The sequence below is a fragment of the Rhinichthys klamathensis genome, unplaced genomic scaffold (genome assembly GCF_029890125.1).
Source record: "Rhinichthys klamathensis goyatoka isolate OS25496 unplaced genomic scaffold, OSU_Roscu_1.1 h1tg000076l_1, whole genome shotgun sequence".
NCBI lineage: Eukaryota > Metazoa > Chordata > Actinopteri > Cypriniformes > Leuciscidae > Rhinichthys > Rhinichthys klamathensis.
In genome coordinates, this window is record NW_026606618.1 from 2,103,044 (window position 1) to 2,117,239 (window position 14,196).

General features: G+C 38.1%; 1 protein-coding gene across 2 annotated transcripts in view; it reads right to left on the reverse strand.

Annotated features, from left to right (window-relative positions):
• The window catches only part of nav2b (neuron navigator 2b), a 70,280-nt gene that overhangs the window by 7,675 nt on the left and 48,409 nt on the right, over positions 1–14,196 (reverse strand). For both annotated transcript variants that reach the window (XM_056250890.1, XM_056250891.1), the window contains exons 14-25: positions 13,455–13,752; positions 11,981–12,620; positions 10,171–10,554; positions 8,990–9,141; positions 8,106–8,282; positions 6,177–6,229; positions 5,745–5,768; positions 5,292–5,366; positions 2,197–2,280; positions 1,877–1,997; positions 1,620–1,786; positions 369–541 (exon numbers count right to left, since the gene is read on the reverse strand). In XM_056250890.1, coding sequence (XP_056106865.1) covers positions 369–541; positions 1,620–1,786; positions 1,877–1,997; positions 2,197–2,280; positions 5,292–5,366; positions 5,745–5,768; positions 6,177–6,229; positions 8,106–8,282; positions 8,990–9,141; positions 10,171–10,554; positions 11,981–12,620; positions 13,455–13,752 — 2,348 coding nt within the window. The remainder of the gene's footprint in view (positions 1–368; positions 542–1,619; positions 1,787–1,876; positions 1,998–2,196; positions 2,281–5,291; positions 5,367–5,744; positions 5,769–6,176; positions 6,230–8,105; positions 8,283–8,989; positions 9,142–10,170; positions 10,555–11,980; positions 12,621–13,454; positions 13,753–14,196) is intronic.

Sequence of the window (14,196 nt, forward strand, 5' to 3'; positions counted from 1 at the left end):
TATGAATAATATAATAATAAAAGAAATATAAAAAATACTAAAATTAAAATATATTTTTTTTAAATAATAATAACTACCAATAAATACTAATAAAAATAAACAGTAATAAATAATAATAATTATACATTTTATTAATGTAGAATTAATAATAAAATATTTAATTTTGTTTTAACTCCAGCACACTCATTCTGAGATTAAATAAAAATAGAATAAGGGATTATGGGTATAGTTTGGGTTCATTGTAAAACTATTTTCAATAACAGATTTTATTATTATTATTAATAAAAAAAAGAGTAATAAATGAATAAAATAAAATGCATTAAAATAATAATAAATGATCATTATTATTATTGTTGTGAGGATCTTACAGAGAGTTGGAGTGGGATTTGCGTATCATGGGAGAAGAGGCTGTCGATCCGCTATATGGAAGTTTGGGTGAAGATGGCAGAGAAGAGTCCGTCATCTCTTCAATGTCCGAGTGAGAGGATGCCGATTTGGGAGACTTTTTCTTCCCGAACGCTTGTTTAAAGGAGCTCCGCAGCTGTGGAAGAAACAAATCTGTTACTATGACACTTTTGTCACAATATCTGTTAGTGGTTACAATCCTTTTTTACGTTTATCTTTAAGAACGATCCCTTTAAAACTGGCAAAGAGTATAAAAGGTTATATTAAAGATATTCTGAAGGAGATATTTATCTCATCTTACCTCAAACACCTGTACCATGATATGAAAGCACAGGGGAAATCGGACAAAAACATTTAAACACCTTAACTAAAATGTTAATCGCTTTTGGTAGAGTTTAATATAATCTAAAAATGTGTTTTGGATCCAATCTATGACATTCTGAAGGAGGGGAGATCATCTACACTACATACATTGAATAAATCCAGTACTGGTGCCATCTCTAAAACCACACAACACAATCAACACTATAACAACAAGGTTAGAATCACATACATAGTTATCAGGTGCTTTTCCTCCCCCAGATGATACAGCCTGAATGCAAGAGGACAAATGAATTTATGATACCGATAACTGATATTCATTCTAAACTTTCAACAAAAACAAAGCCAATAGGTATCAACCCACAATTTTAAAGGCCAATTCACACCAACTCACAATGTCGTTCTGTTTATAAGCACATGCTGCAGTTCTGTCGTCTGCCACTTTAAATGCTCGAGCTCTTTAAAGCAACATGGACTCTGATTGGCTGTCAATGTTTTTATTAAAAATCATTCTGAAAGCATTTCTGAAACGACATCGTATCTCTGTGCTGTTATCTTTATAGTTGTGATGTGGACTCTGCTATTCTTTTATATTTAGAAAGATTTTTAGAACTATATCTTTAATGTTATCATTACAGTTATCATCCTTGGTGTGAAGAGACATTGGCAGCTAAAAAACTAGGACACTTTTTCTTTCGTAAAGTATTCACATTTCCTCCACCACATGAAGACCGATGGCGAAAAAAAAAAAAAAAACGTTATTAAAATAATCAAATCTAGTCTTGGTCTAACTCCAAATAGCCTGTTTAGTCTTGGAGAGAAGCATCTATTAGGAGAAAAGAAGATATTTTAGAAGAACTGTATGCATTGGATGGACAGGCTGGAACACTTACCCAGTTCTTCTTCTTCTTCTTGTTCTTAGCGTCGAGCTCCAGGTTGCTGCCGATGCTGGAGTGGCTGGTGGCGCTGGTCATGCTGGAGACGCTGTCCGAGGAAGGCTGCCTGTGGATCCGCAACTCCCGCCGGGACTGAGGCGACCCGCTAACAGAGTCTAGAGAAACTGAGGGAGAGAAGGAATAATAAAAACGAAGCATAGGCAAAAATGTGTGTTACTGTTTATTTTACTGTACTAAAGACATTGAGAGCTCACCCTTGCGGTTTGTTAATGTTGGGTCTGGTGTGTTAATGACTCCATTGATTGTGGCTTGAGTCGCCGAGTTCTGCTTCTGAAGGAGCTCAATGTTCTTCCTCAAGTCACTCAGCTCTGTGTCCTGCAGATAAAAAAATATTAAACGACAAAATCATTTTTAAATACCACATAAAATGCTATTTAGACTCTTTATGATGCTGTTTTCCTCATAGGGACATTTTCACATGGTACAATTTTCAGGTTAGAGTATCTCCATGAGGACTTCTTCAGATATTCTCATCCCCACAAGAATAAAAAAAGCAGCTCTTTCTCACACACACCTTCTGTTCCGCTGTCGTCGTCAGACTCTGCAGCCGGATGGTCATGTTTCCTAAACTCTGCTCAAAAGCCGCCACAAGGTGAGACTGGGGACACACAATTTCATTTACAAGGTAAATCAGTTATATTTTAATAAGCAAAATGCCATAAATGGACAAAGACTCGGAGCAGTAGTAGAGTTAAACCAGATGTTGAGCAGTCAACTAAAGCACGATCACATTTCTAGAAAAATGTGGGTTGCAGCTTGTCAGTAATGCATCTAAAAGTGCCAAATATGTCTGCGAGACTGGGCTTTGTGATAAAGACAAGCTGTGGCATGAACTTGGGTTGTTAAGCTGCAGAAACTGGTAAAAGCTCCATTTATCTCCATTGCCAGTTTAAAGACCCTCACCTAAAGTAAACAAACCAGGAATATAAAACAGAAATACCTTTTAAAATTGTATTGATGATATATTTTCAATAACAAATAATAAAATTACAAAATAATAACTACTACTAATAAATAACACATAATAAACTTTTATAAACTATATTGAATAGAATTATCATGATTCTTATATAATATTAGTAGGTAACGCATTATAAAAATGTATTTATAATATATTACATATATTTTTAACAACAATAAATATAAAATTATATATAATATATACTATTATAATGCTACTATACACAAAATATTGATTTGAGTTTTTATATTTTATTAGCTCGCCAAACACAAAAATTCCACAAAGAAAAAACTTTCCTAGCAAGCTTATAGCACTGACTTCAGTTAGCCGGATGAGATGTTATCAGTTTATACCGGTTGTTATTGGTTAATAACATACCGCTGGGTGGCACGATTGACCAATTAGAATCAAGTATTCCACAGAGCTGTGGCATAATAAACAATATACATCCCACAAAACACACCAACAACTGCAATTTAATTAAACTTTTGTGGTATGTATATGGAAAACCACAAAGTAATGTTCACTAAATGTCCATTAATATGAGTCACACAACCTGTTCCACGACAACAAAAGATTAATCTTGAGAGCTCAAATTATCAATCAAAATCCTCAAAATAAACTCCCTCAGGGTAACATCATAAAAAAAAGCTCATAAAATTAACCATTAAAATCATCATAAAAAGACAAACAGAGCAGTCAAACCACAATCTTTAGCCCACCTCACTGAGTTCTCGCTTCCTCCATTTTACTTGGCTCTTGGGCTGTCTGAGTGGCTTTGGTTTAGTCCTCTCACAGACCGTCCTCAAGGATGGGTAATAATTCAGAGGCTGCCAAATTACTCGAGTGCGGTTAGCTTTGCCTGTCAACATCTCTGGGGTGATGAACTGCGTGTGAACTGAGACACCAAGGACGACGTGCACCTTAGATTTCTGCTCAGTCGAAGCCGCCAAAAATTAGCAACCACGCTCGTACACAGGTTACACAACAAGCGTATCAACATGCAACATAAGCCGATAATCAAGGAACTGGAGATCTGGATGACTTCCATTGGAGGGAGTCACAGGTTTGTGTTTGGGCATGTGCTGTTTCAAACATCAGATAACCTTCAATAAATTTTCCTCAAAGGGATTTTTATCATCCAAGCAGAGTAGCAGTCGGTGCATTTGTGTGTGCAAAACTTTAACAAACACCCAGAAGTGCAAAAGCCTCCAGTTTTGTTTGTGAAGCCTGTATGAGAGTTGACGGATGGATGGGGGTTTTAGGATGTGACGATTCATTAGGTTGTGTAGGCCAAATGCGGGCTGTCATATTTGTTGTTATTGAGCAAATAATTCCACTCCGCATGACACACAGATCAAATTACAAACAATCTTACTCAATACACTGTAAAACACAAGAACAAAAGTTAAAATCACTCTTTTACCAACTGTTAAAGGTGTACAAAAGTGGACAAAACACTTTAGTCCACTAAAATCCAACATGAACCAGTTCTGTAATTACTAACCACATCTTTGGTAACACCACAATTTCCCGAAGCCAAAAACCATTTAAAATGACCACTGAGCATATATACACACCGATGAGCCAAAACATTATGACCACCAGCCTAATCTGTGGTTGGTCCTCCGCGTGCTGCTGAAACAGCACCGACCCACCGAGGCATGGACCCCTGAAGGTGTCCTGTGTTATCTGGTACCAAGACATCCCCAACAGATCCTTCGAGTTCTGTAGGCTGCGAGGTCGGAGCCATCGTGGAACTTGTTGGTCCAGCACATCCCACAGATGCTCAACTGGATTAAGATCTGAGAATTTTGGAGGCCAGGGCAACACCTTGAACTCTTCATCATATTCCTCAATCTATTCCAACAATATTCTTCAATCCATTCCTCAACACCATTGTCATGAAGGGGTGTACCTGGTCTGCAAAAATGTTTAGGTAGGTGGCACTTGTCAAACTCACATCAACATGAATAGCTGAACTCAGGGTTTCCCAGCAGAACATCACTCCTCCGCCAGGTTGTCCTCATTCCACAGTGCATCCTAGTGCCATTACTTCCCCAGATAAATGGAGTACACGTAGACGGCCGCCCACATGATATAAAAGAAAACTGGACTCATCTGACTTGTCGACCTTCCACTGCTCCAAGGCCTAGTTCCGACGCTCGCGTGCCCATTGTCGGCACTTTTGACGGTGGACAGGTCGGGGTCATCTCTGGCTACTCAGCCCCATATGCAGAAGTGTGCAATGCACTGTGTGTTGACACATTCCTAACATAACCATTATTAAAATTTAGTGTGACTGTGTGCCACAGTAGACCTTCTGTTGGCTAGGACCAGATGGGACAGCCTTCGTTTCCCTTTTGCATCAATAAGCCTTGGGCGCCCGACACCCTGTCGCCGGTTTGTGGTGTGTCCCTCCTCGGACCTCTGTTGGTAAATTCACTACTGACCGATGACTGTCTTTACATTTTTTATATTTTTTTTTAAATATCTCACATTCGACTTGCTTATATGTTTTTACACATATATGATCCTTGATGCTCAAAATCTATGCTATGCAGATAATGAAAACCGGTTGAAAGAAATAAGCGTACTGAAGGTGTATTGTGGGTAATCATGCCAAAACAACTGCCTAGTGTACTCACGTTGGCACTGAGCTGTGTTGTGAGAGCCGAGACCTTCTCCTGTGATGAGTCCAGTTCTCTCCGAAGCTTACGGATCTAAACACACATTAAAGTCAGTTATTCAAACACAAGTCGTGCTGCTAGAAGCTGATTTCTGAAGCTAATGTGGAACCAGTTTGTGGTTTCTCATATAATAATGTGCTAAGGAGAGACTGGCCCTTGATCAGCATGAAAGAGAAACTTTGGTTGCAGACATAAAACACAGAGATTAAAGAGTAGATATCAAGGACAGTTACCAAGAAGACCATCATGACAAACACAGACATTTTCAAGGGTTTAAAAAAAGAGTTACATCAAAGTGTGTTTAAAATTACAAACCAGCTGAGAAAAACAGTGTTTTGGACAGTTTACAGGCTCCCATGTGCAACACACTCAATAATTTACATTATAAGAAATGATGGGTGCTGTTCTCACCTCTGTCTGAGCCTTTTCTTCAGGCTAGAGATGGAAAAGGAAGAAAAGATAAAGATTAATAGTTTGAAAGCGTTTTTGAGCGTAAAGAAAAGATACTTAAATGGGTTTAGTTCACCCACAAATGAAAATTCTGTCATCATTTATTCACCCTCATGTTGTTCTAAACCTGCTTCTTTCTTCTGTTGAACACAAAAGAAGATATTTTGAAGAATGTTGGTAACCAGCCAGTTGACGGCACCCATTGACTTCCATAGTATTTTTTCCCCCCTACTATGAAAGTCAATGGTGCCTATCAACTGTTTGGTTACCAACATTCTTCAAAATATCTTCTTTTGTGTTCAGCAGAAGAAAGAAATGTATACATTAAACTTTAACCATTAAATAACCATTCAACTTTAGCATTTAGCATCAATTCAAAATCTTTTGACTCACCGTAGAGTAAACGGATGACGTGCTAGAGACCAGAGACAAAGAGGAGCCATGAACTATGGAGAGAAGAAAACTTTAGTCAAAATAATATCAAGTATTACAGAGGCGTGTGAGTCATTGCAAAACTAGCATGAAAAATTAGCAGGATAAGCTAGCACATGCTGAAACACCATGAAGTGCTTATAACCTCAGCAAACCGTTACAGCCCGTATATTTCTGATAAGGTATACGTGTATGTTTTTCTTAATCTGTTGCCGAACCAAAAAACCTAGGCAAACAAAAAGGCAATACAAGCTTGAAAAAATAAATGTACTGTGAAATTATTTGTGGATGAGAGGGTATTAAATGTGATGTTGCGATACAAGGTTATAAATCCCCTTTACTGCATATTCGCAAAGAATTATGAGTTTGTGTGTTCCTCTCATTGTATTTTCAAATATAAAAAAATAACTATGTCAAGTACTTAAACTAAACTGCCTTTGAGGTTGCAAAAAGTCAGTGTTTATACAATACAATACAATACAATTTTATTTGTATAGCACATTTAAAAACAACTGACGCTGACCAACGTGCTTAACAAAGCAATAAAAAAGGTAGACAATACATGCACGAAACCTGTTTATGACTAATCTTAAGGAATAAATGATTCCTTCACGCTCCAGAGAAGCAGCTTAAGGGCCGTTTTAACTCTGGACAAAAAAGCTTCACTGAACTTTGAGAACAATTTTTTTATTATTTTTTTTATCACTAAGCCATTATATTATTTTACTTCAAAAAGACATGAATATTGTTGACTCGTAATATTGAATATTGTTGGCTCAAACAATTTGCTTGTGATGTCAGAAGAGTCAATTTGGGTAAAGGAGTCTGCTAAATGAATACATATAAATTGATTACTAAATATATGAAAATAATTATTTGTTTATACACACACACACACACTCACCGGACACATTATTAGGTACACTATTAGGTACATTAATAGGTACACCAGTTTAACTGCTCATTTAACGCAAATATCTAATCAGCCAATCACATGGATTTGTATAGATGGGAACCAATCCATTTAGGCATGTAGACATGGTCAAGATGACCACACCGGGTGCCACTCCTGTCAGATAAGACCAGGAAACTGAGGATACAATACGCACCTCTTACCAAAATTGGACAATAGAATATGGGAAAAACGTTGCCTGATTTGTCATCTGAATGTCTGATCTGAATGTCACAGCCATCAGATGCTGTGACATTCAGATGGTCGGGTCAGAATTTGGTGTAAACAACATGAAAGTATGTTAATTACACATTCATTTCAAGAAATACACATTTATTTAATGGTAAATTTTTACATTTTTAATAAAAAACCAAATTTGGGCAAAAATAACCCTGAAAAGTGGCATTATATTGAGTCATGCATCATGGTGAACAGCAACTGTGTTCTGTTTTGCAAGCCTAAACACCACTGCTCATTGGCACATTGAAATCAACACCATCACCACCTTAGAAAGACATGAATCATGAATACAGAAAGCAAAAGAGAGCCTTGGGATAAGTGGTGTTGAGCCAAGGCAGGCGAGTTAATCATCAAATCAACATTAACTGTGAGGTAAAGGCTGCCGGGCCAACAAAGCCGCTCTTTGTTTGTTTATGCTTTGGCGCAAGTAAGGACACACGTTACAGCCTGACTTTGTCAAAAGCCCTAACATTAATGACAACCTATCATTTAGTTATTAGGTAACAGAACAATGCAGGTCTATTTGCTCTTTTCCAAAAACATGACGTTATGGATTGAGTTGTGATGGTAAATTTTGATGGCAGACAGAAATGATAATAGTTCTTTGTATACACAGCAAATTACACACACACACACAAAAGGTCAAACTCCACTACAACCAAACTCTGTTCAATATAAGTATCATTCTGAAGTCTCACCTTCTTCCAGGCACTCACGGAACGATCCGGAGCTGCTCATAGTGCGGCTCTTTTCCTCCAGGTTCATTGAGGAATTCCTCAGACGTGGGTCACTGTAGGGGTCATATGGGCCGTCGTGATTTCCCTGACCATTGGTCCCGCGCAAAGTTGCCATCTGTGAAGCAGTGGTGGGACTGCCTGGAGTGTCAACACAGGGATCAAGGTTAAATAAGCACTACGATTGAACCCTAATGACATGAATTTGCATTCAAAGTTCACAGTAAGGGGGGACTAGTACTTATTTCAGTTGTTAAATCACATGTAAACCAATAAATTAAATCATAATCCATAAGTGAGGATTCTAACATAAACTTTCTCTTTTTTTGGTAGTTAACTTTTTTGGTAGTTATGATACTCAGCAACAAAAAAATATTACACAATAAAACAATTATGTGTGATTCTGATAAATCGATAATTATTTTCACGTTATGGCAGATGACCAATAAATGGCTGTTTTTAAAATTCTATACTATTTTGACTAAACAAATGAAAAATAAAACACTAAAAACAAATATCAATCATTTTAATCATGCTACAAGTGAATTTAGGCATCACAACATTATAATGTACAGGATCAAAAAAAGTAATTTTGAGATTTAGATCAGAGCAAAGGCACTCTAAATATAAACATACATTTTTAAATAACATTTACATAATTAAATAAACAATATCAACTGATACCATTTAAAATAACAATTAAAACCAATACCAATTACAACTGATAAATAATAATAATAATAATAATAATAATAATATCGACTAATAACTGATATATAGTGCATGCCCAGTATAAACCACAGAAGCAGCCGATAAGACACCGGTTACGCAAGTTTGCTTGTTTTTACCAAGTGTGCTAAAGTTGAAGCGTGTGCCGGAGGGCGAGCTGAGTGTAGAGGCAGGGGTGTAGGGGGTTGAATCTGAGAGGCCAACAGCTGAGGGGGAACACAGCCAATCACGGGCCTCCTCGTGACCTCTGACCTGAGGCCCATGGGTATACCTGCAGGTTTAAAACAAGTGTACATAAGTCCGTAGAACAGAATGATGTTTTTCTCTTTCGCATGAAAGTTCTCATGAAAACAGCTCCAAGAAAAACGCCACAATGCCAGGAAAATCACAGTTATCCAATTTATGGTGGGTAACAGAAAACCTAAGTCCACAGCTATGAACTCCCATATTTATTTGCATACTGCAATATTTAACCAGCAGGTACATATGAAATAAATACCATATTTCATTGTGTACTAAACAAATCAAAACTCACAAACTACACTGGCATACTATTAATATACTGGTATACTATTATCATATGGTATGACATAATCAGGGCTCCAGTCTATGGAGCCACTGGCTCATAAAATTTAACATTTTGGAGATAAGTTATATATTTAGATTGACAGAATTAAAATATTTATTATTAAAAAAAATCTGTTGCGAATGTGTATCTTTAATTACAAGTAACGGTCCACTGTCCATTTTGAATCAGACATAAAAATGTAGAAAAAAAGATTCACTGACAGACCGAGTCTGATTCAAACGAGTTTGAGACCGCTTTTACTTTTTTACTTTCAAAAGATTAATTTGCTTGTGAATTGGTGAAACTGTGTTCGTTGCATGTAGGAAACTGAAGTAATTAACTCCACCTTACAGGTAGATTTTAAATCACAAGCCCTAATCACAATGCACACAAGCAAGACAAAAACACGAAGCAAAAGTGATCATTTGACCACACATACAGTATAGCATTACCTGTCCTGTTTCCGTGGCAGAGTGCTGTGGGTAAATTTAGGGCTAGCAGAGGGCGAGGAGGACTGAGGGCTAGAGAAGGGTACAGGGGCAGACAAAACAAAAAGAAGCAGATAAAAGAGACAGAAAAAGGAGAGGAGATAAAGAAATGATTAAAGAGGAGTACATGTAAAGGAAGGTAGATCGTAAGTAGAGATAGAAATGCTATTTTCAATTCACAAACAGCTGGACGCATCATTTGTGTAGATGTAAAGTTAGCATGGTTGAACAATTAATTTCTTACCTGTCTGAGAGGCCAGTTCTAGCACTGTTGGTCCGATTAAGACATAAACCTTCCTTTCCCAAGGAAACATTTATAGAGTCACTACTGGTGTGGTTGGAGCTTTGACAAGGGAAGCCCAATCCATCCCTGCCTCCCCAAGGAAAGAAAGCCGATCCTGGGCTGGAGGCCACAGAAGAAAGCGTCTGCTCTCCATGACCTCCAGAGGGCACCGTCAGATTGTCACTGTAAACTGGACCGCTGCCTCCGCTGGTGACAGATGGCGTCTCCAGACAACCATTCTGCTGGATGGACTTGGTATGGGGATTGGAGATGATGGTGGAGTTCTTCATGTTCTCCATGGTGGTGACCGGAGATTGCTTATTGCAAGATTTGCTACCAAAGAGTCTGGTTGCAAAGGGGGAGAGGGATTTAACAATGAGACCGAATTTTTAAAAAAATAACTAAAATGGTCGCAGTGCGACCAAAAGTAAACATTTTGTGACAATAATTGAAAATCTAGGTTTTGTCAGTTGCCATTGTCACATGCACGCAGCAATGACCACACAGCCGTGATGTTCTTTTTAGTGAGTCAGTAAAAAATATTCATGAAACTGTCTCAAACTCACTTGTAAGTTAGCAGTTTGAATCAGATAATCAGTTAGAGAATCGTTCATAGAGCAGGCATGCGATGAGTGATTTCCCAAAAAACGACTATTGTGAACCATTTCTTTTTAATGCGTCAGTCAAAAAGATTCTTGAAACGGTCTCAAAAATCACAGTTTGAATCAGACTCAATCTTATAATTTGTTTTTACTGCGTCAGTCTAAGATTTACAAACTTGCTTGTGAGTTAGTGGTTTAAATTAGATTCACAGCGATTAGTGAGTTCACAATTGACTCCCTCACTGAATCATGAGTCAGTTTTTGGTTATGGCAGATTCAAAGTGAACTTGAAACTGTAACTGTGATGTATATTTTAGGTTTGTAGGAATCATTCTATTTACAGACTGGTTATTAATATGAAAACATGTAATTAAAGATACATTTTCAAAACAGAAATCTATTGTAATAAATGGTAATTTAAAAAAAATATTATTAGTTATGCTATTCATTAACAAAGTAAGTTAATTGTATTAGTCTTTTGTTGTTGGGTGTCCAATCCTGCTCCTGGAGGGCCACTTTGTTTCAAAATTTCGCCTAATTAAACACACCTGAACCATCTAATAAAGGTCTTCAGGATCAGTAAATGTCCAAGCAAGTGTGTTGGGGCAGGTTGGAGCTAAACACTGCAGGACATTGGCCCTCCAGGAGCAAGATTGGACACCCCTACTCTTCACAAAAGAAAATATGAGATAAGGAAAGTCTGGCATCTCTGATTTTTCTCATTACTTCATGGACTGACTGGTCAGATAACATCAGTCTATCTGTAGTCTGGTTCTACTAACTAGGAGAGCAATCAGTCAAAGCTAGCAAGCTAATCAGCTAGAACAAACACTAGCTTCTTGGTCTGTGCCATGTCTTAGAGAAACATCAAGAAGCCCTAAGAAAATGCACTTGTGGTGGCCAGAAGACGCCTTTCAAGCCTCAGAATCTCAACCAACATCAAATCGCTCAGATAAACAATGAGTTCTGTGAACGCCGTCCAGCACCCAAGGAGGAGAATATTCTGGAACTCACACAACACAGCTGAGAACTGCTGTGTAAATATTTGAGGGACCTAAAATGGTGCTTTCATCCACATCAAGTAGAAATCATGCTTTTGCAAAATAAATTTTTCATCCACAGTCTTTCAAGTCTTCATAAGCTAAACTCTGTGAATCTGGAGAACTTACCTACGAAGGGTTGGCGAGGACATTTCTGAATACTTTCCTCCTGTTTGCCTTCCAGCTTGGCACTGAGTTGGCATCCCCGTCTGGGTAGTTGCGCTAGTCTTAAGTACCTGGCTCTCCACATCGGAAAATATACCCTTCTCTCGGTCCGTCTGGTTAGTAGTTCCCATTGGGGACTTGACTAAGTTGCGACTCTTAGGGTTGGGAAGTGTGGCAGTACCCTTATTGCAAAAATTAGCATCAAGACTCGAGATGTTAGTGCGGTTAGAACAGCGAGCGGTGCCGGTACGGCTAGGTCTCGGTAAACTGCGATACTGAAGAGTTGTCCGAGCACTTGGAGGAAGGTATCCATCATCAAGAGCCGTCTGCGGACACACAATTCGACTCCCAGAAAATCCGACCGATTTTGGTATCTTGCCCAATGTAGCGGAGCCGCTAGTTACCACAGCACCACTCGTGGTTATTGTCCCCATTGCGCCCGGAGCCTTCTTGAAGCCAAAAGTACTGGTCGGGGTGCGTACGGTTGAATTGAGTGGAGGTTTCTTGGTGTCATCAACACTTGAGGAATGAGTGCCGTTGGAGCGGCCTTTCTCTGACACCTTAGCATCGTCGGTCTTACTTGTGGGATGATCAACGACACGGACTGTTGAGCACAAAAGGAAATCATGTTTTCAACAGTTTTGAATACAGTAGCACAGTCCATGTCGTGACTCATCTGAACATAAGCCTTAGCCAAGGTGATCTGTGATAAGATTTATTTGGGTGTAATCCCTCAAGAAACCACATGAAAACAGAGACATGGCTCAGTCAGTGTTGTTATCGTTAACTAAAACTATTTAAAAAATGTTAATTGAAATATTAGATTAAAACAAACTTTAAAAATTTAAATTTAAAAAATGTAACCTTGGTTACAAACTTTTACAAAAAATTGCTAAACTGAAAGAAAAATTAATTAAAAGCAAATATTAAAGAAATATATAAATGACAAAAGCACATAATATTAAAACAAACAAAACTTAAAAAGAAAAATCACAACATAAAAATCAAAATCAAAATATTAATAAATACTATCATACTATATAAATAGCACTGGACTAGATTGTATTTAGCCTCAAGCCCCTGTCATTCTTATTTTTTAGCTCTGTGAGCAAAATAAACTGTAAACAAAATATTTAACAAAATACAAAAAATTAACTGTTTACATTTCAGTTATTTTTAAAGGAACAAATCAACCTAAAATGAAAATTCAGACATCATTTATTCACCCTCATGTCACTCCAAACCTGTCTGACTTACATTCTTCTGTGGAGCACAAAAGGAGATACATTGAAAAATGCCTCAATGTTTTTTGTCCATACATGTTAGTGTTCTTCATAATAACTTCTGTGTTCCACAGAAGACGACGACATACAGGTTTGAAAAGACATGAGGTTATGCTAATTGTGACATCCATGCAACATCATGTCTAAACTATTACCATGTGCCTTGAGTGAGCTGCAGTTTGTAGGTGTTGTTGCCTTCGTCCGTGGGGAAGTGACGGCCACCTGAGCGGTCATTCCCCGCCTCCAAGAGCCCGTCTGGGAGATGGTAGGAGTCTTGCGACCCATCAAGCTCCGTTCTGATTCATCTGAGAAATCTGAAGACCTGTGGTTCCATTTGGTTGTGGTCTCCATTTTGATGCCACCGTTAGAGCAGCCTTCTGAACGTTTAAGGTCGTTGTTGGACCAGTTGGGGTTGTGTTTCACTGCAGAGTGCTTCTCTGCATCCGTCTGGAGCTGTGGGAGAGAAAACTAAATCATTAGCCGCAAAGAAATGTTCTGGTCTTCAAACCTCAGAGAATATAAATCTGCTTTTTTGCAAATCAGTAAAATGTCTATCTATGGTATGTGTTATGTGGTATTATATGTGTTCTACACCGGTTTAATTTCTCGTTAACACAAACATCAAATAAGCAAATCACGTGGCAGCAACTCAATGCATTTAGGTATGTAGACATGGTCAAGACGATCTGCTGAAATTGAGCATCAGAATGGGGAAAGGTGATTTAAGTGACTTTGAACGTGGTATGGTTGTTGGTGCCAGATGGGCTGGTCTGAGTATTTCAGAAACTGATGATCTACTGGGATTTTCACGCACAACCATATCTAGGGTTTACAGAGAATGGTCTGTAAAAGAGTGAGCGGCAGTTCTGAGGGCGAAAATGCTTTGTTGATGCCAGA